Source organism: Electrona antarctica, assembly GCF_951216825.1.
Source record: "Electrona antarctica genome assembly, contig: scaffold_25, whole genome shotgun sequence".
Taxonomy (NCBI): Eukaryota; Metazoa; Chordata; class Actinopteri; order Myctophiformes; family Myctophidae; genus Electrona; species Electrona antarctica.
Window position 1 is genome coordinate 4,749,429 of NW_027637034.1, and position 25,837 is coordinate 4,775,265.

At 43.8% G+C, this 25,837-nt stretch overlaps 1 protein-coding gene across 2 annotated transcripts in view; it reads right to left on the reverse strand.

Moving 5' to 3' along the window:
- Positions 1-3,675: 3,675 nt before the first annotated feature.
- LOC306919473 (uncharacterized protein) overlaps positions 3,676-25,837 on the reverse strand; it is a 227,454-nt gene continuing 205,292 nt past the window's right edge. The window contains exons 1-4 of one of the 2 annotated variants that reach the window (XM_079532242.1): positions 11,251-11,629; positions 6,218-6,358; positions 5,631-5,768; positions 3,676-4,676 (exon numbers count right to left, since the gene is read on the reverse strand). In XM_079532242.1, the coding sequence (XP_079388368.1) occupies positions 3,763-4,676; positions 5,631-5,768; positions 6,218-6,358; positions 11,251-11,545 (1,488 nt within the window). In that variant the 5' untranslated portion in view covers positions 11,546-11,629 and the 3' untranslated portion in view covers positions 3,676-3,762. Of the gene's footprint in view, positions 4,677-5,630; positions 5,769-6,217; positions 6,359-11,250; positions 11,630-25,837 lie in introns of those variants that run through there. The other variant, XM_079532243.1, reaches the window with a different exon arrangement.

The window sequence follows — 25,837 nt, forward strand, 5'->3', positions numbered from 1 at the left end:
GTAAACCTACAGGATCTAGTGACAGCTGTGATGTGTGTTTTGAACGAGAGCTGACTGTCCAGGACAACACCAAGGTTCCTGGCTGTCGGGACAGACTTTACCAGGGCGTTGTCTACGGAGATAGTTAGCTCCCGCATAGGGCAGGACTTAGCTGGGAAGAACAGAAGCTCAGTCTTGTCTGGGTTCAGCTTGAGGTGGTTGGAAGACATCCACTGTGAGATGTCAGCCAGGCATGCAGTGATGCGTTCTTCTACCTGGGTGGCAGAGGGGGGGAAGGATAGAAACAGTTGTGTGTCATCGGCATAGCAGTGATAGGATATATTGTGAGCAGAGATGATGGTGCCAAGGGATTTAGTGTACAGTGAGAAGAGGAGGGGACCAAGTACAGATCCCTGTGGGACCCCAGTTTGGAGGGTGCGGGGGAATGATAGCAAACCTTTCCAAGAAACCTGGTAAGTTTAAACTCAACATACAATGTCAAAAAATATGATATTGTTGTATTCAATAAAGGTAGCAAAATAAAATGGTATGTTGTTGTTTCTTATATTCATTACTTGGTATTGTTGTCAGTCACTTTATTGTCAGGCTTGTCAGAGTATTCTAGGTCCAACTCACATGTCCCATAGCAATTAGTGATGCACAATATTATCAGTAGCATATTGATATATCGGCCGATATTAATTATAAAAGCATTATTGGTATTGAACCGATTTTCACAGATATTTTCCGCCGGTATTGACTGATATTTCAGCAATGAGCTCAATATAAATATAATATCTAATAATGTAATATATCGGTATTGGCCGATTTGACCCTGCTGTATATTATTGGATATCGGATCTCTGTAATTAGAGATGAGTGTGTGTGGGGACAGAGGAACGGCTCGCAGTATAGCCAGTACAACGCAAACGCGCTATTCCTAAACTGCCTCCCGTAGCTCCCCCCGTTCCCCTGCCTCCCCGTTCCTCTGCCCCCCACCCCTTCCACCCACACACGTCACGGCCAGGAGGACACAGGGGTCGACAGCAGTGCTCAGTGTGGCTTTGCTCCGTGGTGGTTTTGCGAGCTGAGCTCCAGACAGAAAAACAAACAAACTCCCGAAACAGAGCAGAGGGAGAATGACAGAATAAAGGAATGAAATAATAGAGACGACATAAATATAATAGGAAAGGAAAAGAAAATGAACAGAATGGAATATAGGTAGATATGCGGTAGAGAGAAAGCAGAGGGAAACAATGGACGAATTTGGAGGGTAGGAGATATGAGCATGGTGATGGACTATGAGCGGCGCCACCAAAACCACTAAATATGGACTATGAATGAACCTACAGTGCCCAGAACCCCCAGAACCTACAGTGAGATCCGTAACATATACAGTATATTACTGCAGGGCCGTGCAGAGAGCACTGAGGGGACAGGTGCTCAAAGCCCACAAAACACCACATCTGTAGGTTTTTGGGGTGGTCATTTTGTGGGGATCCCTCGTGCCATTTCACACCAGAAATGTAGTGCATTGGATGTCTTAATATTCTAATGGGGAAAGGTGTTCCACAATAACTTGGTCCATGTCATTGGCCTACGTTCTCATTACCATGTACAAATGAAAAGGGCCACGTATGTTGTGTTGGGCAGGCCAATGCAAGATTTGTTTTTGGCTTTTTGCCTTTATTGATAGTTACAAGTGAAGATACCGTAAATCCTGTTTTAGGAACCCGGGCTATTATTTGTCTCAACCGATTCCGATACCGGGCTTTTATTGGAAGGAGGCAGCTATAAGGAGGAGGCATTTATTTCTACTTTTCAAACTGATCATAATGAACAAATCACATTTTGGGTCAGTTAGAACCCAGTAAAATGTATTGGGCTCATGTAGCCTATTGAAAGTTCTCATGAAATATTAAACAGTGCAGTTGCAGGTGCTCAATGGTCATTTTAACTGTTTTTCCATTATTGGCATATTGCCTATGGTAAATACCATAATAACATCAACACATCAATTTAACTTGAACAACCAATGTCATTGTCATTTGAAGCTATATGATTCCCTGCTTTCATATGACATGAAAAAAATAAAAATACAATGGCAGTCCCTCAGTCAAATCTGGTCACAAATATACCGGTATATAACTTCAACTGAGATAGACTACCACATTAGGCTACTGTGGTAAAGGCCTACAGTTAGGCTACTGACAAAAAAAACTAAAAAATACTAAAAATGTATGATAGGCTATTTCATATAATATCAAATCAGAACAGTGCAACACTGCAGTGATCCAACCATAGACTGTAAAAATCCAAGGCTTCAACGGGAGAGAGAGAGAGAGAGATGTGTTAGAGAGAGCGTCTCTCTCTCCAACGCGCGTTAGAGAGAGATCGCTCTGCGATCTGCCGTTTATAGAACCAACGTTCGTTGCATGAAGGGCAGATCTGCGGGCGCGCAGCACATCGTGTCACAAACTCATTACTCACTCATTGTAGTAGCCGTAGTAGGCTGTGGGATAGATTTCACTTGCTTTGGTTTTGTGTAATTTTCCTCCCTCCTCCGCAGTTAGACTGCTGCGCTCATTACCGGTAGTTTTATTGTCGGTGGCCATGAACAGTGCTTATTGGCGTTCTCTCCCGAAGTTAACTTTGCGGTGCTCGCGAGCCGAGCACCGCGGCCACCGGCATCTGGACAGTGGACGCTGACGTGACAGGCACAGTCAGCCAGAGCAGCGAAGGTAACAGATACGACACTTGAAAAAAAAAAACCCTGGCTCAGAAAAGGAGGCCGGAATGTATTACTTAATTCAACGCCATCCCCGGTGATTAATAGGGGCCCGGTAATTAATAGAAAGGAGTGGTAGACAGGAAAGAGGGAGAGAGAGAAGGGGAGAGACATGGAGCAAAGGTAGTCATGAGCGGGACTCGAACACGCAACGCGCTGTCAGGCCAGAGCCTATATGTGGCATGGGCCTGGACCACTAGGCCAGAGCCTATATGTGGCATGGGCCTGGACCACTAGGCCAGAGCCTATATGTGGCATGGGCCTGGACCACTAGGTCAGAGCCTATATGTGGCATGGGCCTGGACCACTAGGCCAGAGCGCACCCAAAGTGTTTTTCATTAACCTGGGCATTTCCCAGAGTATAATTTGTCAGGATTCATTGTTCCTTGTTGTGTAATAATGAAGGGATCAATAAAAAAGGCTATTTATTTACTTTACCTCGAATGTCTGGTTTGGTTTGTGAAATAAGGCTGAAAAAGGCTAAGTTATACTTTTTGTTAACAGCACACACCTGACAAAAGAGCATTGAAATTAAATAACTTTGATAGTAAAATACAAATAGAATTGTTTAACTGCAATGCATACATGTACAGTATGTGGCTGTTATTGTCTGAAGGTACATTATGTAAGATGTAGCAACACCCTGATCTACACAAACCCAGCAGCTTGTGAGCACTTTACTGCACCATCATTTACTGCATAGCAATGAACATAATTATTGCATGAATGTGAATGAATAAGACACACTGATGCTCATATTGTACTACCAGTAACCTATGAGCTGGAGGGAATAATGCAAGCTAAAATAAAAATAAAATCCCATCATGTTGAATAGAAAATAAGATCCAAAGATCCAAAGATCCAAATTAAACTCCATCACAAGGAACTATTAATGTGTATTTTATTCAGTCGTGTTGATATTGTCAGATCATACATGTAATTCCTCTGCTTTTGCATCATTGTCATCCTGGATTAGACTGACTGATCATTATGACTTAAACTAAAGGCTTTTTGCCTGTATGAGTCTTCATGTGTCTTTTTAGATGACTTGTGTTAACATAGCCTTTACCACATACTGTACAAGAGAATGGCCTTTCGCCTGTATGAGTCATCATGTGTGTTTTTAGAGTACCCGCCTGAGAAAAGCCTGTACCACATACTGTACAGGAGAAGGGCTTTTCGCCTGTATGAGTCATCATGTGTCTTTTTAGATGACTTGTGTTAACATAGCCTTTACCACATACTGTACAAGAGAATGGCCTTTCGCCTGTATGAATCCTCATGTGTGAGTTTAGATTACCCGCCCGAGTAAAGCCTGTACCACAAACTGTACAAGAAAATGGCTTTTCGCCTGTATGAATCCTCATGTGTGTTTTTAAATTCTGCTTTAGATTAAACATTTTGCCACACTCTGTACAATTGAAACTTTTCTTCCGTGTGTGACTCCTAATGGAGTCAATTTGTTTCGTCGAGTTCAGGTCCTGGGACAGCTTGTGCTGTCCTCCCACATTTTGTGTGGTTTGTGATTTCAGTGTGTTTAAAGCCGACTCATCTCCTCTAGTCTCCTCCCAATCATCACTGTCATCAGTGTCAGATTCAGAACAGTGTGAAGAGAGGAGCTGGTTGTCACTAGTTGGTTGTGGTGTTCCACAGTCCTCTACATCAGCTTGTGTTTTCATGTGTACAGTTGAGGTGCCGGCTACAGGCTCTGTGTCTCCGTTTTCATTATCATCTTCACTTTTCACTGCTAGTAATGTCAACGCTGATCCACCAGCCTCTTCTGGTCTTTGAAGTAGCTCCACTTGTTCATCTTTAATCTCTGAAGCTTGTGGTTCCTCCTGGACCAGACTGGAGCTCCTCTCCTCTTCAGGTGGAACCTCCTCTTTACACACAGGGACGTGCAGAAAGTCTACAAAAAAATACAATGTGTTACGACCAAATACAAAGTATTCAAATAGGATAAGCAGATTAGCTTGTAGAGCGGCTATTTTCGGTGCAAAGGATACATTTGGCTTTACACTTTACATTTATATTTTGCCTTATGGCGGCGTTGCTCGCTGAAAGTATCTGACCTACAAGCAAGCTCACAGTGCGTTGTGATGAGACACGCTGTGGACTTTATCTTTCGGCAGCGCGACACTGTCTTCAGAACTTCTTCAGTTTGGTCATGACTGTCGTTTGAGGTAATGCAACAAAGTTGTAAGAACGAGACGGCATATTATCGATTGTAACATATTTGTCATTTACACACCTCGTTTTGAATGATGTTGATATGGCGCTGCACTAGTATAGCCTTTACGTTATCTTGCATGACTTTGATGTATCAAAAACCACTGCTTGCTAATTATGACTCATGATTTCACACCTGATTGTGTTCCTTTAAGTAGCCTACCACACCATATTCATATAATAGGTCCTCACTAATAATCATGATAAAATGGCACCATTTTTCTCTACTCAGTCTGTGTCTCATAGGAGGGCTGTCGGCAGTTTAGAAACCGTCTTCCAGTGACATCATCATTAGGCAGATTCTTTTTAAAACAAGATTTTTTTACAAAAATCTTTAGATTTTCATTATCATGAGAACGATGGCTTCCATTTTCACATTGCAACTTTTCAGGAATAGAAAGCCTGCAGTTTCTATTAGCTTGGATTCCCCATCGATGATGTCACTGGAAGATGGTTTCTGAACTGCCCACAGCCCTCCTATGAGACACAGACTGAGTAGAAAAAAATTGCGCCATTTTTTTACGATTATTAGTGAGGACCTATTATATGAAGATAGGTTGAAAAGTGGTGAAGTGGTCCTTTAAGCAGTATCTTTTTTTGCCTATTTGAAAAATGTCAACAGTCATTGACCCACCAGCCTCTTCTTGTCTTTGAAGTAGCTCCTCTTGTTCATCATTAATCTGTGGAGGTTGTGGTTCCTCCTGGACCAGACTGGAGCTCCTCTCCTCTTCAGGTGGAACCTCCTCTTTACACACAGGAACATGCAGAAAGACTAGGAAAAAATACAAAGAGACTCTATAAAAGGTTTGAATCTTATCCCTCAATGCGGAGTAGTGGCTGGAAAAAGTATCAACAGATTACTCTTTGGCCACATTTTCCAAAATTGAACATTGATGGTGCGCTGACTGTGCTCTGTGCTGTATGGCCTTTTGTTTACATTGTAGTGTTCTCATAGAAGATGTGAGACAAGCTGAATGTTAGGTCAGTGAGTCTTCTTCAGCAGGTTAGTTAATACTGAAGTAGAATTAACTGCAAAGCTTCAGTGAACCCATTCATACTTTTACTGCCGAACCGTCGTCCCATTTATAATAGGCTACCATCAATGTAGTCACATTGTTAATGCTAAAATCGATAACAGGGTCATATCGGTTCATCTTTACACTCTCAGTACTACCCACTTTCACCAATAAAACAAATAAAGACAGAGTAATTTAAACTTACTGAGAGCCAGGTGGTCTTCAGGTTCCTGTTTAAGGTGGTATTCAGGTTCCTGTTTAAGGTGGTCTTCAGGTTCCTGTTTAATAGAAACAGTCGTGGCTGGAGAACTGATCTTCACCTGCAGACTGGACTCCACACACTGGTCTGGAATAAAGGAATACAATACATAATTGAATAAGGAATTTGATGTGATATTAATAACTTTCATAAAAAGGCTGCCGCTGATCATGTGTCATGAATAAGGACTAATATATTTATGATATTAAACTTTATAAACAGCTCCTGTATAAAACTGAACATGACTAAATTAATTTAAATTATGAATCAGAATGTTTGTTTGTGTTTTGTGTTTGCGTTTGTGTTTTAAAAATGAAAGAACAAAATGAAAGAACATCTAGCAAGCAGTATTTTTTCATTGCATATTTGAAACAGCCAATCAGTTTATTAACATATTAATGATCCTGAAATAGATAACACAAGTAGGTATAATATTGTTGCTGTGAGGTGGAAACCTCTTATGTCCAAAACTGTTACTTTTCAGAAAATTAAATGAAAAATAAAAATGAAAAGCTTGTAGATCGGCTATTTTGGTTACTTTTGGGTGACACTGTAGAATGATGATTAGGACATTAATTTACAAAAAAACAGGTTAAAGGTTAAATTATGTGAGAGATTGCGAGTGCATTTTCTGGCACCGGCGGCAGCAGTCTGACACACCCCAGACCCTAACCTCACAGGGAAGACACGGCTGTTTAGGGGGCCACGGGTGAGTTTTAACCAGCGACGCTGACAACCCAAACCCTAACCCTAACCTCACAGGGAAGACACAGGTGATTTTTAACTGGCAACGCATATCGGGAGCCGCGACTGTTGTCGGCAGTTGCGGCGTCGGCCGCGAAACGAACCAACACTGCCACGGAACTCCACTAATCCCCCCCACCTTCCCGGGCAGGTGCGTCTGATCGCCGGTGCCGGAGAATGCACTCGCTCCTTCTGAATTATGGAGATACAAGGTTTCTCTGCCCGGCAGCAACGATAAAAAAGTAAACCCAGCTGATATGATAGAACAGTGAGAATCATGTAGATCTCAGGATTCACATGGAAACGGTGAGCACAGAACAGAGACCAGATGTCTCCCTTTGCGTGGGACAGTCCCTCATTTACGAAATGAGACCCTGTCCCACATTGTGACAATGTGACTGACAGGCATCAATGTTCAAATGCCCTAATATAGTTAGTCCCCTAAGTTGGCTTTCTGTTGTAAAGCTCTCTCAATGTCTCTTTTCCTGATAGATGCATTTTTAAGCCGTTTTAAGCCTTTAAAATAACATTAGCAATATCTCCTAAGCTACAGTACCAAGTCGGCCATACCATTTATGACCACATTTATTTTTTTTAAAAAGGGAAAAAAGTGAGATGCCAGAGGGGTTTAATAACAAAATGATATGCAATATTAGGCCCATCAGGCGCGCGCGTGTGCACGCACGCGCGCACGCACGCACGCACGCACGCGCGCACGCACGCGCGCACGCACACACACACACACACACACACACACACACACACACACACACACACACACACACACACACACACACACACACACACACACACACACACACACACACACACACACACACACACACACACACACACACACACACACACACACAGCTGTAATTGGTGAGGACAATAAGCTACTGGGAAATGTACTTCAGTTCAGCTAGCTTAATGCTACCTGTAGCTAAGCTGGTGTTGTTCAGAGTTTACTAACCTGCAGTATGTAGTTTGGTGGTGGTGTGTGTGTGTGTGTCTAGGCTGCGCAACAGTGACACTTGGTAGTCAACAAACGCTATAATAATATTTCCGTGCTTGGACGGACAGACACAGACCCAGACCCAGACAAGGACACACATTGCTGTGCATTAGAGTAGCTGCACCACTTAAAAATGAAAGAACAAAATGAAAGCACATCTAGCAAGCAGTATTTTTTCATTGTATATTTGAAACAGCCAAACAGTTTAACATATTAATGATCCTGAAATAGATAACACAAGTAGGTATACTATTGTTGCTGTGAGGTGGAAACCTCTTATGTCCAAAACTGTTACTGAACTGAAAATTAAAATGAAATGATCTGAAAAGCTTGTAGATCGGCTATTTTGGTTACTTTTGGGTGACACTGTAGTATGATGATTAGGACATTAATTTACAAAAAACATAAAAGGTTAAATTATGTGAGAGAGAGCGAGTGCATTTTCTGGCACCGGCGGCAGCAGTCTGACACCCAACCCAAGACCCTAACCTCACAGGGAAGACACAGCTGTTTCTGGAGCCATGGGTGAGTTTTAACCAGCGACGCTGACACCCAAACCCTAACCTCACATGGAAGACACGGGTGATTTTTAACTGGCAACGCATATCGGGAGCCGCGACTGTTGTCGGCAGTTGCGGCGGCCGCCACGAAATGAACCAACACTGCCGCGGAACTCCACTAATCCTGTCTGATCGCCGGTGTGGGAGAATGATTGATTGATTGATTGAAATAATTATTAAGAGTTTGCAGAATTACAGTACATTTCAAGCACAAACTCAATACAAAGACTGTTAACTGTGAGTGGATGACCCAATTAAGCATTACACTTGTTTACAAGAGGGTCCACCTTGTTCAATTCATCAAAACATTTAGAAACGTACAAATAGACACTTCTGTATAGTCAAAGAACAGAACAGGAATTCATCATAAAGGAGGTAAAAAGGGAAAAGAAACATATACAAGCATATGCACTCGCTCCTTCTGAATTATGGAGATACAAGGTTTCTCTGCCCGGCAGCAATGATAAAAAGTAAACCCAGCTGCTATAATAGAACAGTGAGAAACATGTAGATCTCAGGATTCACATGGAAACGGTGAAGGCTTCACAGAACGGAGACCAGATGTCTCCCTTTGCGTGGGACAGTCCCTCATTTCCAAGACTAAGCATCCCACAAAATGGGACCCTGTTCCACATTGTGACTGACAGGCAGCAATGTTCAAATGCCCTAATATAGTTAGTCCCCCTAATAGTTGGCTTTCTGTTGTAAAGCTTCACTCATTGTCTCTTTTCCTGATAGATGCATTTTAAGTCTTTAAAATAACATGAGCAATATCCCATAAGCTACAGTACCAAGTCGACCATACCACTTATGACCACATTTAAAAACAAACAAAAAATGCCTGAGGGTTTTAATAACTAAATGATAGGCAATATTAGGCCCATCAGGCAGGCACACACACACACACACACACACACACACACACACACACACACACACACACACACACACACACACACACACACACACACACACACACAGTGATGTAAATAGGTTTTCAATGTAATGGGTCCCGGGATGCACAGGTGGTCATTCAACTGAGTCCCAAAAAAATCTTATGAGTCCCCAAAAAAATCACACCTGTGTGAAGTGAGTGGTGCAACTCCGTGAGGGGTTCGCGGGGGGTGGGGGAGTTCCAGACCCCCAGGAATGGGCCGAGGGGGCCGGGCCGGTTCCGGCGTGCCGCGCCGCGTCCGAAACGGTTGAGAAATGACAGAGTTACCGTGTGGCGGTCCCTCTACTCAGTAGAGTCTACTGTACTGTACTGTCACTGTAATGTATTGGCACCCCCGAAAGCATCATATATACAGTTAATACGTGCGTGTGTGTTTGTGTGTGCGTTAGGTTGCGCACAGATGGTGAAAAACAACCATGCTATTTTTGTGCTCATACCCAGACACCCAGACACACACATAGCTCCGTAAGGGAGTGGTTGCACCACTCAAAAATAATATTAAAACATTTTTTATTTTTTATTACAAAAAATATATATACAAATATAAAATAGGCCTATACAGTATATGTTTTTATGTAGGCTAGTAGTATTAGCAAGCACAACTCAGTAAGAAATACTAATAGTGGGCAACAGTGGATTTAACATAGCTTAATATACCAACCAAAAGTTGTTTGCCGTTGCAATTATTGTACTTAGCCAAAATGCGAATAGGCATGCCATTGTGGATGTAAAATAATTGCTTTGGAAAAGTGGAACTTAGAAGTCACTTGAGTCCCTGTCTACAGGGAAGAATGCCCTGCCCTACACAGTACACACGCATACACACGAGACAAAAGAGAAGCGTTTATACAGCTGCCATTAATAGTGCCGTTGATTGCCAGGTCAACGAGGCTCGTTAACCAGCTGACTCATATTTGCGTTGAAAGCGCATCCACCGAGCTCAAAGCAAGTTGGAGTGAGAAGTGAGCGGAGCAACACACTAAAATCAGTCGTGGATTTATTTTGGCCGGTCAATTTGAGATGAAAAGGTAGTAGTACTAGCAGACCTGTATATGTATAACGATCAATATTATTCCAGAGTGGTCCAAGAAATACGTTTAAGACGATCGAGGGCTCATCATGTCGTGGCTCTCTCTCTCTCTCCGTGTGTGCGTGTGTGGGGGCGGGGGCAGCGGCGGCCGCCGGGGGGGGGGGGGGGGGGGGGGGGAAGAGTGTGACTGAGAGAGTGCTAGACTTCCACGTAGAACAGTGTGTGACCGAGAGAGTGCTAGACTTCCACGTAGAACAGTGTGTGACCGAAATAGTGCTAGACTTCCACGTAGAACAGTGTGTGACCGAGAGAGTGCCATAGTCTTCAGTGCAGCCAGGATAAAGTTGCGTCCACAGGACGCAGAGGTTGTTGGTTTATTGCGTCCCATAACTATAAAGTGCGTTTTGGGATGCAAAACGCACCCTATTTACATCACACACACACACACACACACACACACACACACACACACACACACACACACACACACACACACACACACACACACACACACACACACACACACACACTGCTGCAATTGGTGACAACAATAAGCTACTGGAAAATGTAGTTCAGTTAGCTTAATACTACCTGTAGCTAAGCTGGTGTTGTTCAGAGTTTACGAACCTGCAGTATGTAGTTTGGTGTGCGCGTGTTTGTGTGTGTCACACATACCTGCAGTGTGTAGATTGATGTCCATATCAACATCAATGTCCATCACTTTGTTTTGTTTCTCCAGCAGAGTTTCTAGTGTCTCCATCTCTCTCTGGAAGAGGTTGACCATGACCTGAGCAGCCAAACTGAGGCGCTCCAACACAAACACTCTGACATCAAGCTTCACACAACAAACATCAGCACCACCACTCTGCTGCTGTTTGTCCAAAACACACAATATGTCCTCTCCCACCGACGTCATGTGTTCATATATCTTCAGCCGTACAGACTCCATTTGACACGTTTTGACCTCCATTATGAGTTGTTTTTTTTTTGCAACAATCCGTTTATTTCACACCACGATGAAAAACAACCACAGAGCTAAAGGCTAACCTCCATGCTGCAGTACTAAGAGCAACAACAACACGCACTTTACTTCCGTTTCCGGATCAACGTGTTTCGAGCGCATGCGCACCAATGGATCCTCCAGGCCGTTTGCTCAATGCAAAGGCTCTGCCTTTCGCCCCCTGGTGGAGGAGGTGTGTAACTGGACGGACGGATTGAATACTTTATTAACTGTTTGTGAAAGAAAGACAGAGGTAGGCCTACAGTTATACAATAATCTAAAATAATAATCTAAAACCATTATCTAAAAGGATATAATATAAAAGGCCTGAGGGCTTGTTTCAGACAGACAGACAGACAGACAGACAGACAGACAGACGAACAGACAAACAGACAGACAGACAGACAGTAAAAATAACACAAATACAATATCATGAAAATATATACAACGGTATGTAGGCCTATGTACAGAATAGGAATAAATACATACATAAATAAATACAGATTTAATAATAATAATAATGAATGAATAAAAAGGCTATGTATTAGTTTGGTCAGCAGCTGCAATGTTGATGAGTTTCATGTCATTTAATCCTACAATCAGATAAGACTTTTCTGTTGGCTGTCAAGGGTTGGTATTGCAACTCTAGATGCCAGATAGCAGAAATAGCAAAAGAGACAATTATGTCTACATATTTACACATTGCATATCCAAACATGATAGAAATAATAAGGTGCATGATCATAGCAGCTGGTTTATACTGGTTTATCATGACATGATGGAGCTTTGTTTCATCATAGGCCTATTGTACAATGTACATCCCACACAAATATGAGATTATACTATTTGCAGAGTAATGTGCTAAATGTTATAAATAATGTATTTTACACACTGTGACTGAACCAAAGCAACACTCAGAGACTGTAGACCAGGGGTGCCCAGACTTTTTGACTTAACACTTTGATTGCTGGAAGATCTCAACAGGCCTATTTGGATGTTGCTGCCATTTAACATTGCACAAAGGCCTTGTTCGGGGGCCCACAGTAAAATGTTCTCTTATAGCGAGAATCACACGCCTACATCAAAAGAAAGCTGAACTTGTCCACTTCAATTAAAAAAATACATTTTGATTTTACCATGTTCCATTCTGGAGATATTGACCTTTTTGCAACACCTGCATTTGCCTGGAAGTGGTTATCTTGAACAGCGAGCAGAGTTATGGATGGTTTAAAGTCAGAGACATTGACAGGCAGATATAAAATTGAACCCAATAAATATCCTATACATCCTATACACCGAATGAAAGCCCTGAATGTGTACTTTTACGAGGAAAACAGTAAACATTGATCCCATCTACAGTTAGACAGTAATTGGTTATTGAATGCAGCTTGTGCCCACCAGATAACTTCAGAGAAGACATGGACGTGAACTCCTCAATATTCACAAAATAAGGCCTATAGCGACATATAAATACTATATACCGTATGAAACAGAAGACTCTCTGCTTTCATAAGGAAAAAAATTGTACTGTAATAATAAAAAAATCACACCCCTGTGAAGTGAGCAGTGCAACTCTACTTCTCTACTTATTCACTACAGCTCGCTATATACGGACTGAGGCAGAAAGTCATGTAAACCTTTTATTTACAGTTTGGTCTGTAAACTTCTACTGTAATAATAAAAATCACACCCCTGTGAAGTGAGCGTTGCAACTGTTCTGTACTTATTCACTACAGCTCGCTATATACGGACTGAGACAGAAAGTCATGTAAACCTTTTATTTACAGTTTGGTCTGTAAACTTCTACTGTAATAATAAAAATCACACCCCTGTGAAGTGAGCGGTGCAACTGTTCTTTATAGTTGCGCGGTGCAACTGTAGAGAACAGTTGCACCGCTCACTTCACAGGGGTGTGATTTTTATTATTACAGTAGAAGTTTACAGACCAAACTGTAAATAAAAGGTTTACATGACTTTCTGTCTCAGTCCGTATATAGCGAGCTGTAGTGAATAAGTACAGAACAGTTGCAACGCTCACTTCACAGGGGTGTGATTTTTATTATTACAGTAGAAGTTTACAGACCAAACTGTAAATAAAAGGTTTACATGACTTTCTGCCTCAGTCCGTATATAGCGAGCTGTAGTGAATAAGTAGAGAAGTAGAGTTGCACTGCTCACTTCACAGGGGTGTGATTTTTTTATTATTACAGTACAATTTTTTTCCTTATGAAAGCAGAGAGTCTTCTGTTTCATACGGTATATAGTATTTATATGTCGCTATAGGCCTTATTTTGTGAATATTGAGTTCGGGTCCATGTCTTCTCTGCAGTTATATCTGGTGGGCGCAATGTGCATCCACCCAGTATCCAATTTATGACAAACTGTACATGGGATCAATGTTTACTATTTTCCTCGTAAAAGTACACATTCAGGGCTTTCATTCGATGTATAGGATGTATAGCATATTTATTGTGTTTATTGTTATATCTGCCTGTCAATGTCTGACTATAAACCTTCATAACTATGCTTTCTTTTTGATGATGAGTGCCGCCTCGCCTAATCTATCTCACTGCTTTCATTGTTTTGATCGCAGTAACATTGGGGGGGGGTCATGGGCACATTGGGCAGCAAAAGTCTTGATCCGTACGGCTATAAAAAGTCCCATTCCACCGTTCGGTTCAGAACTATAGTATAACACGGTGAGACGCGTTGTCATCAGCTGATTTTGTTTTTCAAGCTAGTGTAGGGGAACATGCCTGGGCATGCTAGCCTGGCACGGCCAGACTCATAGCGAGGGTTCACTGATGTTTCCTCCGGGGAAGAATCTTCAGTGAATCCCCGCTATGAGGCTGGCCAAGCCAGGCTATGGGCATGCAGCTTGGGGGCGATGGAGGGGGAAAAAAGCGTCACCCGGCTGTGATGTCGACGAGAAGGAAAAAATGACTTCCACAGATGACAACACCACGGTTTAGGTCGCGGAAAAGTTCGTTATACATTACACCCGGGTCGATTACGTCCCCGACGCGTTCATTGCGGTCTTATCACTACAATTATAATGAATAAAAAAGCGTTACAATCACACGTCTGAGCGATCTCCGATTATGACGGCTCTGCATGGCGATACGTGATCCACCAACGGTAGACCTCTCCTCCTGCAGGAGAAACAGGAGGGGAGGGGGGAATCGAGTATAAAAGCCAATAGGTGGAGGAAAGCCTGGTGAGGCGAGGTTAGGTGAAATTTGATTCTTTTCATACACGGGCTACATCGGCATGGGCGCAGCCATTCTACACTGGTTTATACACGTAAAGCGGTCCGCCCTCCTGTTTTCAGGAGGGGAGGGGTTTTTTTTTTTTTGGTTTTTTTTTCTGATCACGTGAGCGGGACTAAGCAGCAATGATAGGGCGATGGTTCTTCATTGTCCGGGTGGGTAAAAAGATGAATGAAAGTATGCTATAAAAAAGTGATTGAAACGTATTGATACGTGATCCGCACCCGACGTTTGATTAATTGATAACGTATTGATACGCGATCCGCGTTGGGAGTGTTAAGAGCTACTTTAATGACCGGCCAGCTCAACAAGATCTACCCACAAAGAAGTATGATCTCATTGCTGTGTCCCAGCTAACATGTCCAAGTGGGCCCCATATGGGGTGCATGTGTGCTTATGGGTACCAAGTGGGCATGGGCTAGAACTGGGCAATTATACTGGGTTCCAGGTAGGTTCTATGTGGGCTAAGTGGGCATGGGCTTGAACTGGGCAAATATCGTGGGTTCGATATGGGTTACAGATGGGCCAAGTGGGCGTGGGTTAGAACTGGTCACCCATGTATGGGTCCCTTGTGGGTTATATATGGGCTAAGTGGGCATGGGTTAGAACTGGGCTCCCATGTCTGGGTCCTATATAGGTTACGTATGGGCTAAGTGGGCATGGGTTAGAACTGGTCACCCATCTATGGGTCCCTTGTGGGTTATATATGGGCTAAGTGGGCGTGGGTTAGAACTGGTCACGCATGTCTGGGTCCTATATAGGTTATGTATGGGCTAAGTGGGCATGGGTTAGAACTGGGCACGCATGTCTGTGTCCCATATGGGTTATATATGGGCTAAGTGGGCATGGGTTAGAACTGGTCACCCATCTATGGGTCCCTTGTGGGTTATATATGGGCTAAGTGGGCGTGGGTTAGAACTGGTCATGCATGTATGGGTCCCTTTTGGGTTATATATGGGCTAAGTGGGCATGGGTTAGAACTGGTCATGGATGTATGGGTCCCTTGTGGGTTATATATGGGCTAAGTGGGCATGGTTTAGAACTGGTCACGCATGTCTGGGTCCTATATAGGTTATGTATGGGCTAAGTGGGCATGGGTTAGAACTGGGCACGCATGTCTGTGTCCCATATGGGTTGCGTATGGGCTAAGTTGGCATGGGTTAGAACTGGTCACCCATCTATGGGTCCCTTGTGGGTTATATATGGGCTAAGTGGGCGTGGGTTAGAACTGGTCATGCATTTATGGGTCCCTTGTGGGTTATATATGGGCTAAGTGGGCATGGGTTAGAACTGGTCATGCATGTATGGGTCCCTTGTGGGTTATATATGGGCTAAGTGGGCATGGTTTAGAACTGGTCACGCATGCCTGGGTCCTATATAGGTTATGTATGGGCTAAGTGGGCATGGGTTAGAACTGGGCACGCATGTCTATGTCCCATATGGGTTACGTATGGGCTAAGTGGGCATGGGTTTGAACTGGTCACCCATCTATTGGTCCCTTGTGGGTTATATATGGGCTAAGTGGGCGTGGGTTAGAACTGGTTATGCATGTATGGGTCCCTTGTGGGTTATATATGGGCTAAGTGGGCATGGGTTAGAACTGGTCATGCTTGTCTGGGTCCTATATAGGTTATGTATGGGCTAAGTGGGCATGGATTAGAACTGGGCACGCATGTCTGTGTCCCATATGGGTTACGTATGGGCTAAGTGGGCATGGGTTAGAACTGGTCACGCATGTCTGGGTCCCTTGTGGGTTATATATGGGCCAAGTGGGCATGGGTTAGAACTGGTCACCCATGTCTGGGTCCTATATTAGGTTATGTATGGGCTAAGTGGGCATGGGTTAGAACTGGGCACGCATGTCTGTGTCCCATATGGGTTACGTATGGGCTAAGTGGGCATGGGTTAGAACTGGTCACCCATCTATGGGTCCCTTGTGGGTTATATATGGGCTAAGTGGGCGTGGGTTAGAACTGGTCATGCATGTATGGGTCCCTTGTGGGTTATATATGGGCTAAGTGGGCATGGGTTAGAACTGGTCACACATCTATGGGTCCCTTGTGGGTTATATATGGGCTAAGTGGGCATGGTTTAGAACTGGTCACGCATGCCTGGGTCCTATATAGGTTATGTATGGGCTAAGTGGGCATGGGTTAGAACTGGGCACGCATGTCTATGTCCCATATGGGTTACGTATGGGCTAAGTGGGCATGGGTTTGAACTGGTCACCCATCTATTGGTCCCTTGTGGGTTATATATGGGCTAAGTGGGCATGGGTTAGAACTGGTTATGCATGTATGGGTCCCTTGTGGGTTATATATGGGCTAAGTGGGCATGGGTTAGAACTGGTCATGCTTGTCTGGGTCCTATATAGGTTATGTATGGGCTAAGTGGGCATGGGTTAGAACTGGGCACGCATGTCTGTGTCCCATATGGGTTACGTATGGGCTAAGTGGGCATGGGTTAGAACTGGTCACGCATGTCTGGGTCCCTTGTGGGTTATATATGGGCCAAGTGGGCATGGGTTAGAACTGGTCACCCATGTCTGGGTCCTATATTAGGTTATGTATGGGCTAAGTGGGCATGGGTTAGAACTGGGCACGCATGTCTGTGTCCCATATGGGTTACGTATGGGCTAAGTGGGCATGGGTTAGAACTGGTCACCCATCTATGGGTCCCTTGTGGGTTATATATGGGCTAAGTGGGCGTGGGTTAGAACTGGTCATGCATGTATGGGTCCCTTGTGGGTTATATATGGGCTAAGTGGGCATGGGTTAGAACTGGTCACACATCTATGGGTCCCTTGTGGGTTATATATGGGCTAAGTGGGCGTGGGTTAGAACTGGTCATGCATGTATGGGTCCCTTGTGGGTTATATATGGGCTAAGTGGGCATGGGTTAGAACTGGTCATGCATGTATGGGTCCCTTGTGGGTTATATATGGGCTAAGTGGGCATGGGTTAGAACTGGTCATGCATGTATGGGTCCCTTGTGGGTTATATATGGGCTAAGTGGGCATGGTTTAGAACTGGTCACGCATGTCTGGGTCCTATATAGGTTATGTATGGGCTAAGTGGGCATGGGTTAGAACTGGGCACGCATGTCTGTGTCCCATATGGGTTACGTAAAAGTGTCACAAATGCACCCAGAAACGATATATTTCCAATGTTTTAAAATAATCAATGGGTATGTATCCCCACTTACTTTTTCGACCCGATTTCAACGGTGGTGGTCTCATCTCTCTACGATGTTAGGAAGTGTAAACGCCTCCTATCGGTCCCTAGCCCTCGAAACATGTCTGGAAAAAAGTGAGACCATTTTCGGACTCAACACGACGAGCTGAACACGCTGATATGCGTTTCCCAGCACACGGAATTACGGTTCTCTTAATTGGCTAGTTAATTGGTTAGTGTTCGACGCGTGATAGCTCGGTAACGATAGGTCCGCCAGCCAAGTAATTTACATGGGCACGTACAGCTCTCCGAGATCTACGCTCCGATTGGTCCGCCATTCTTGTGCGACACCCGTAGCAAGAGTTCTCCAACTCTGACCTGTCATCCACAAGCGTTATAGACATGATAAACCTTAGAGTGTATTGAATGGTGAAATGCTAACCCTAATTTTGAGAACCACACGTCCGTGAGCGGGGAGACACATATTGGCGCGTTTGTCTCATGGATAGCTAAGCGTGGATGTAAGGCACGCCCATTTTCGACCCTTGTGGGCGGAGCTATCGCGCGTCAAAGTCTAACCCTAGTTTTCTGAACCGCATGACCGTGTGCGAGGAAACGCATATATGCGTGTGCGCATCATCGAGCCCTACGTGTGGATGTGAGCCACGCCCCTGTGCGACCTTTGTGGGCGGAGTTAACCACTCTTAATTAGGTGTGCTATGGACTTTATCCCTATTTTTAAAAAAGACAACTTGGCCGGACTTACCTTTCCACGCTGAATCCAACGGTACCATCCCCGTTCCTGTGCGACATCGGGAAAGTTCCGAAAGGTGGCGCCAAATTTCCCAAAAAACATAATCCTATATAGGACCCATAGGGAAAGTACTGGGTCCTATATAGGACCCAGACATGAGTGACCAGTTCTAACCCATGCCCACTTAGCCCATACATAACCTATATAGGACCCAGACATGAGTGACCAGTTCTAACCCATGCCCACTTAGCCCATACATAACCTATATAGGACCCAGACATGAGTGACCAGTTCTAACCCATGCCCACTTAGCCCATACATAACCTATATAGGACCCAGACATGAGTGACCAGTTCTAACCCATGCCCACTTAGCCCATACATAACCTATATAGGACCCAGACATGAGTGACCAGTTCTAACCCATGCCCACTTAGCCCATACATACCCTATATAGGACCCAGACATGAGTGACCAGTTCTAACCCATGCCCACTTAGCCCATACATAACCTATATAGGACCCAGACATGAGTGACCATGTCTGGGTCATGTCTGGGTCCTATATAGGTTATGTATGGGCTAAGTGGGCATGGGTTAGACCATGCCCACTTAGCCCATACATAACCTATATAGGACCCAGACATGAGTGACCAGTTCTAACCCATGCCCACTTAGCCCATACATAACCTATATAGGACCCAGACATGAGTGACCAGTTTTAACCCATGCCCACTTAGCCCATACATAACCCATACAGGACCCATACAAGGGTGACCAGTTTTGCCTTGCCAAAAATAACTGAACGTATAAAGGTTTAAGCATGGGATAAGTCGGCTACGCCCACACACACACACACACACACACACACACACACACACACACACACACACACACACACACACACACACACACACACACACACACACACACACACACACACACAGTTAGAGCATATCTGGGTAAAGAACTGCAGAAAGTAAGCAGCTGACAGCAAGTTATCATAAATGAAATCTGTACCAGCTTTTTTCTTGAAAGTAATGATAAGTTACAATAAGTGTAAGTGTTCCTTTGATGATCTTGGATGTGAACAACAGTGTATAAAGTCTTGATAGATATGGATGGACGAACAGTCGGACGGACGGACAAAGAGAGAGAGTACCGGCCATTGTATAAAATTGTGTTGCAGATGGAAGCTTTTCATTGATTTCATGAGCTTGTAGAGCTGCTATTCTGGGCAAAATGGGCGGATATTTCCCTAGGGAGGGAATTATGTATAAGATTATTATCGGAAGTAGGCAGCCCATGCACACACGTCAAACTAGTGAATAGCAGTTAGGCGTGCACATCTTGTGTGCGGGACTATAATGCCTATGTCCAGCGATGTGCTGTGGATATTTCAACTAGTGGGGCTATGTCGCGCACACATGCACACTCACGAGTGATCACCGATTGAAATATCCTCTTAAATGTAGACCTAATATACCCACAATATACTGTATATCAACTGTAATGGGCAAACTTTAGTTTTAGTGTTTAATTATGCATTTACCTTGCAAACGTCATCTCTGAAATTGAATTAGTTTATCATCATAAATCCATCAGCCACCTACAGTACAGTCGACTCGACACAATGGACCTGGCCATCACCATTGATATGCATCCAAGGCCGGTCATTCCTATTGTTTCAAGCTGTGACACAGGTGCGAAAACTCTGAATGGCTGTGCAGGCTTGCGGGCAACGTGCGTCTTCAAACTACTAGGGTGGCCTCCAGGGCAGCCCTATGTACGTCATTCCATTGAGTGATGTCGCAACAGAGAGAGGAGGGAGGGACGGAGAGAGAGGAGAGAGAGAGAGAGAGAGAGAGAGAGAGAGGGAGGGAGGGAGGGAGGGAGAGAGAGAGGGAGGGCGGGACAGAGACAGACAGACAGACAGACATACAGACAGACAGACAGACAGACAGACAGACAGACAGACAGACAGACAGACAGACAGACAGACAGACAGACAGACAGACATGATTTGGGATGGGGGAGGAAGGGAGAGAGAGAGAGAGAGAGAGAGAGAGAGAGAGAGAGATGGAGAGAGAGAGATGGAGAGAGAGAGTTCTTTACACTGCATATATAGACCAGTACATGACCTCACCTATAAGTTATATGCAAGCAAATTAGAAGGATAAAAACACAGAAACACAGCGAGGCTCCAAAACCAGATCAGAAAGAGAAGAGCAGTTTGTCATCATTCCCCACTGTACACAATCCTCCCCCCACTTTACACAGAAATCCTCAAGATTGTCCACCATTTTATAGTAGGTATACTTGTCCGGTACAAGTAATAAATCTTTCTGGACAAGGTTATTAAAAGTGTACTTGTCCGGTGGAAAAGTTTGTGACAGATACATTTATTGGAACCCCTCACATCTGAGGTATTATTATTAAATAAAATGTTGAGGATGTATAATTTGCTCTGTCTGGTAATTGTATTATTGTCCACTGCTCTGCCAACTGCAGCAGGCAAATGTGTGTGCATGGCATGTTCTAGTGAGGGAGAGAGAGAGAGAGACTGAGAGGGAGAGAGAGGAGGGGTGGGGGAGGGAGAGAGAGACAGAGATGGGTGGGGGAGGGAGAGAGAGAGAAAGTCAGACAGACAGACAGACAGACAGACAGAAATCCCATACTAATTTGAGGAGGGTGGGATTGTGCCTGTATACATGTCTGATAAATCTGTCAACTAATTAGTTGGATAAATGGTAAATGGTGCATTTATATAGCGCTTTCATCCAAAGCACTTTACATAGATTGTCCCAATACCCATTCATACACCAATGGCGGAGGGAACCATCCAAGGCACCAACCTGCACACCGCAAGCATGCAGTTTAACTGCCCTATAGGGTTCAGTGTCTTGTTCAAGGACACCTCAACACTATCTCTGTGGGAGCCTGAGATCGAACTGGGAACCTCACGGTTCCATCCGGCAGGTTCTACCGGCCATTCTACCCTGAGCGAGAACCACTGCCACCGGGAGGATGCACAGACAAGGTGTGCCTCCCTATTGGTCCGACTGTGCTTAGACCGACACCCTACCCAAAACCCTAACCTAACCCATAACCGCAAGCACGGCGCATGTCGTACCAACGCATGCCGGGAGCGACGGGTGATTTCAGCATGTCGGACCTTTAGTATGTCTGCATGGAACCCACAAAATTTGCCCAGTTCAAGCTCATGATCACTTAGCCCACATAGAACCCACATGGAACCCGGTATAATTGCCCAGTTCTAGCCCATGCCCACTTCGTACCCAGAAAGCCTGCATGTGCAGGGCCCACATGGACATGTTGGCTGGGTGAGGATACGTCCCAGGTGCATCCATGCAATGTTTTTTGTTATATTATTATTATTATTATTATTATTATTATTAATCACACACACAGAGAGAGATCACAGAACTGATATTAACCATTAATGCCTAAATGCTTTAAAATACATTCAGAATCAATGTTCAATGTTCCTGTGCTGAATGAGAGACGGTTGCAAGGCCACGTGACCGAAAGGCGAAATGTGATTGGTTGCCCTGCGTCTGGTGATATTCCCCCTGACGTCAATTCTGTAGCTCCTCCTCTCTTGTTTGAATCTACAATCTACAATCTACAATCTATGTGACGGTCCGCTCCGCAGATTCTTGGATTAAACTAAACCGACATGATCAGTAAAATGTTGTTGGACTATTATGAAGTAGGCCTAGTACTCGATCTATTCCTCGGATTGAATACACTTTAAGACAGGAGATGAACAGTTGGAGCCAGGAGCAGTGACTTGCAGTAAGTAGCCTACATTGCAGTTGTTTTTTTCCCTCCATTTTCCCCAGCCAGTATATGCTTGTATAATTTAGAGTGTTGAACAATGTTGTCTGTTCTGTTTGTGTTGATATATTTTTTGGTGCACATGAATGTTATTCAATGAGTAGGCCTATGACTGCAGTGTCAATGCTAATGCTATTGAAATGCTAACCTTTGCTTGCAATGGGCCAGTAGTTGGTTAGCTTAGCTTAGCAGGCTTAAGCTACTAGGCTTGTGTGTGTGTGTGTGTGTAGTAGTTGGTTTCTGCGTTCGTGTGCAGCCTCTTCCAGTAAAGATATGTCACGGACCCCTGGGGGGGGGGGGGGGGTCCGCGGACCCCTGGGGGGGTCCGCGACGCATAGCCAGGGGGTCCGCGAAATAATTCAGATTTGTTTTCCTCCTTCCAAAAATTGCCTATATATTTTTGGGGGGCTATTGCATTGGTGTGTGTGTGTGTGTGTGTGTGTGTGTGTGTGTGGCTAGCATTTGGAGATGGATGAGTTCATAGGGTGACTGAATAACAAGTGAGTTCAAATGTATTTCTCAGTGAAGTTTAAGAGCATTAAAGTTCTGTTTAAGTCAGTGGTTCAAGAAGTGGGGTCCTTGAGGGAGTTCAAGGGGGTCCCTAGCTAAAGGATGGATAGTACAGTAACCAAATGGACCCTTACAGGTCTGTAACTCTGAGAGTGTTCAAATGGAACCAAATGGACCCTTACATGTCTGTAACTCTGAGAGTGTAACAACAAATGGAAACAAACGTACCTTAACATGTCAGTTTGGTTCCATTTGTACCCTCAGAGTTAAATTAAAATGGTGGTCCCAGAGAATTGTGGGTCCTTGAAAGAAAATATGGTTGAGGAAATTTGAGAAAATCTTCTCTTATGGGGTGTCAATTTTGGGGGTCCTAGAAGTACAGTAGGCCCAGGCTGTGTTATGAATTTATACAGGGGGTGTGTTTGTCTGTGTGTTTCTTTTGGGTAATTGATTCTTCTCTTTTACTTTTTTTATTTGTCCAAGTAAATTGGAAATGAAGATGTCCAGCCACAAATGACAAGCTGTGGTCTCTGTGTTCATGTCTGGAGTTGTATCCATCATAACATATTATGTTGCATAAGGTGAATTTGAGTTTTTAATTGTTAGTGTAACATTTCTACATGAGACCAGATTCTACAAAATGTCTTCTAAATCCTGACATTGTTTTGAAAAAATAGCAGATCTACAAGCTCGTAGTGTATGAGCTTGCATATATGCTATTTTTCAATAGCTAAAGTATAAAATTATGGTTAATGTGGTTAAATGCTAAAGTCCCAGGTCTTAGTGGGTTAAATGGTGAAGTTTAGCAAAACATTTTATATACACTAGTAAAAGCATGCCACATCATACAGCTGCTATAGAGCGCCCAAGTCCTGACGTCACTCGCTCATCCCCTGGTTCACGGAAGTCATTTCTCTATGGCGAATAACATGGGGTCATCTTAAAATCGTCTCATGTAAGAGTTGTGGTCCAAAAATAAACAAGCTGTCTCGGAGGTGTCAGGGAGGTGTCTCTGTATCGTTTATGATAGTCAGTCACTCGTATATGATAGTCTGTTTCTAGCGAAAATGTAACTAAATTAGCAGCAGTAACAATAGAGTTTTCTCTCAGTCAGTTGATTCTTCATATCTGAGTGTAATGGCCCGGGATGACATATTTATTTTTCAATCACAGTTCTTATATGAGGCGATCAAAATCCCCTTTATGGGGATTACAATGCAAATAAAAAAGTACATGAACCCGTGGATTTGCACCCTCTACCGATATTGACGTCAGACTTTGGTGCTCTAAAACTGGAAAGGAAAGGAAGTGCAACAAATCTGAAAATAGGCCACAGTTATCATTTCACATCGTTTTTTTAATATTGTCTAGGCTCCTGAATTTTGTTATTCCACATTGAAAACAAGTTGCCTTTACAAGGTGTACTACAACATATGTGTAATTAAGTAGGCAATGAGATGATAGGCTTATGCTAGCCTATGCCATTCAAAGGTTTGGCATCATATTGCTTTAACTTCCCTTCCCTGTCCCCTTCCCCTGTTTGTGTGCTCTTTCTTGAAGACACATGCAATGTCAGAAGCTCACAAAGGCAGAGACTTCTGCCAATCTGATGTACAGACTGATGCTGAAACTTCCCAAAAGTGACCGAGGAGGTAATGTTGTGTAACAAAGGCTGTAGTTCTAAAACCTTTTCATGTCAAGGCATGCCATCGGAAATATAGGGCCCTGGGGGTCCTTGCACCGCACCCCAACCCAACCCCTGCATTAGAATACAGATCACCATAACTAAGAGTGTACAAATAAAACAAAATGGACCGCGAGGGTCCATTTGGCTCTCAGTTGCAGCAACATAAGGGTCCATTTGGTTCTTAACTATCCATCATTTATCTGGAGACCCCTTGGAACCCCCCCCAAGGACCCCTGGGGATCCCCAGACTCTGCATGTCATGTGATTCTTTATTTCTCCTGAGCTGTTTGACATGTATTGTGGCCCACACCATGCTATTGCTTAAAGTTATTTTTTTATGTTTGCTAAAAGGTATGTTTTTTTTAATTGAATGTAGGCCACTGCAAAAACATGGGACCTACTCCTTCCTGTGGAATGAACAGCTGTGGACCGACTAAATGTGTCCCAGAGAGTGATCCGCACACAAGTAGCCAACAGGACGCAGAGTATGACCTGCAGCCCCAGTGTCTCTCCTGGAGGTTCTCATGCAAGTATGTAAACTATGGAATTAAATGTATTTCATTTCTTTAAACGTATACAGAGTATTACATCTTGAAATGTAAAAATATGTGTAGGAACCGCGAGTCCCAGTGCGAATAGCTGCCCACCTGAAACCCTGATCAGCTGCTAGAACCCTTAATGTGACCAGCCTCATGCGGGACGCAGACGGAGCCGCCCCACTGGAACCAGTTGTAAGTTGAAGTCTCGTATTCACTTCAAAATGTACTTTTGTCTTTCTAACTTGAAATGGTGTTTGGCAACACATTTGATGTTTGATGTACACAAGTAGAAGCATGCCACAGTATTTCAGCTGTCTTAAGTGCTGAAAAGGGATCACAACAATTCTGAACACAGGCCACCGTTTGTATTTCACATAGAAAACACATTTGCCATATTAGCTCAAGACATTTAAAATTACTGTTTTTTTTCTGTTCAGAAAATAATCCTCAATATGCAGCAATAATATCTTTA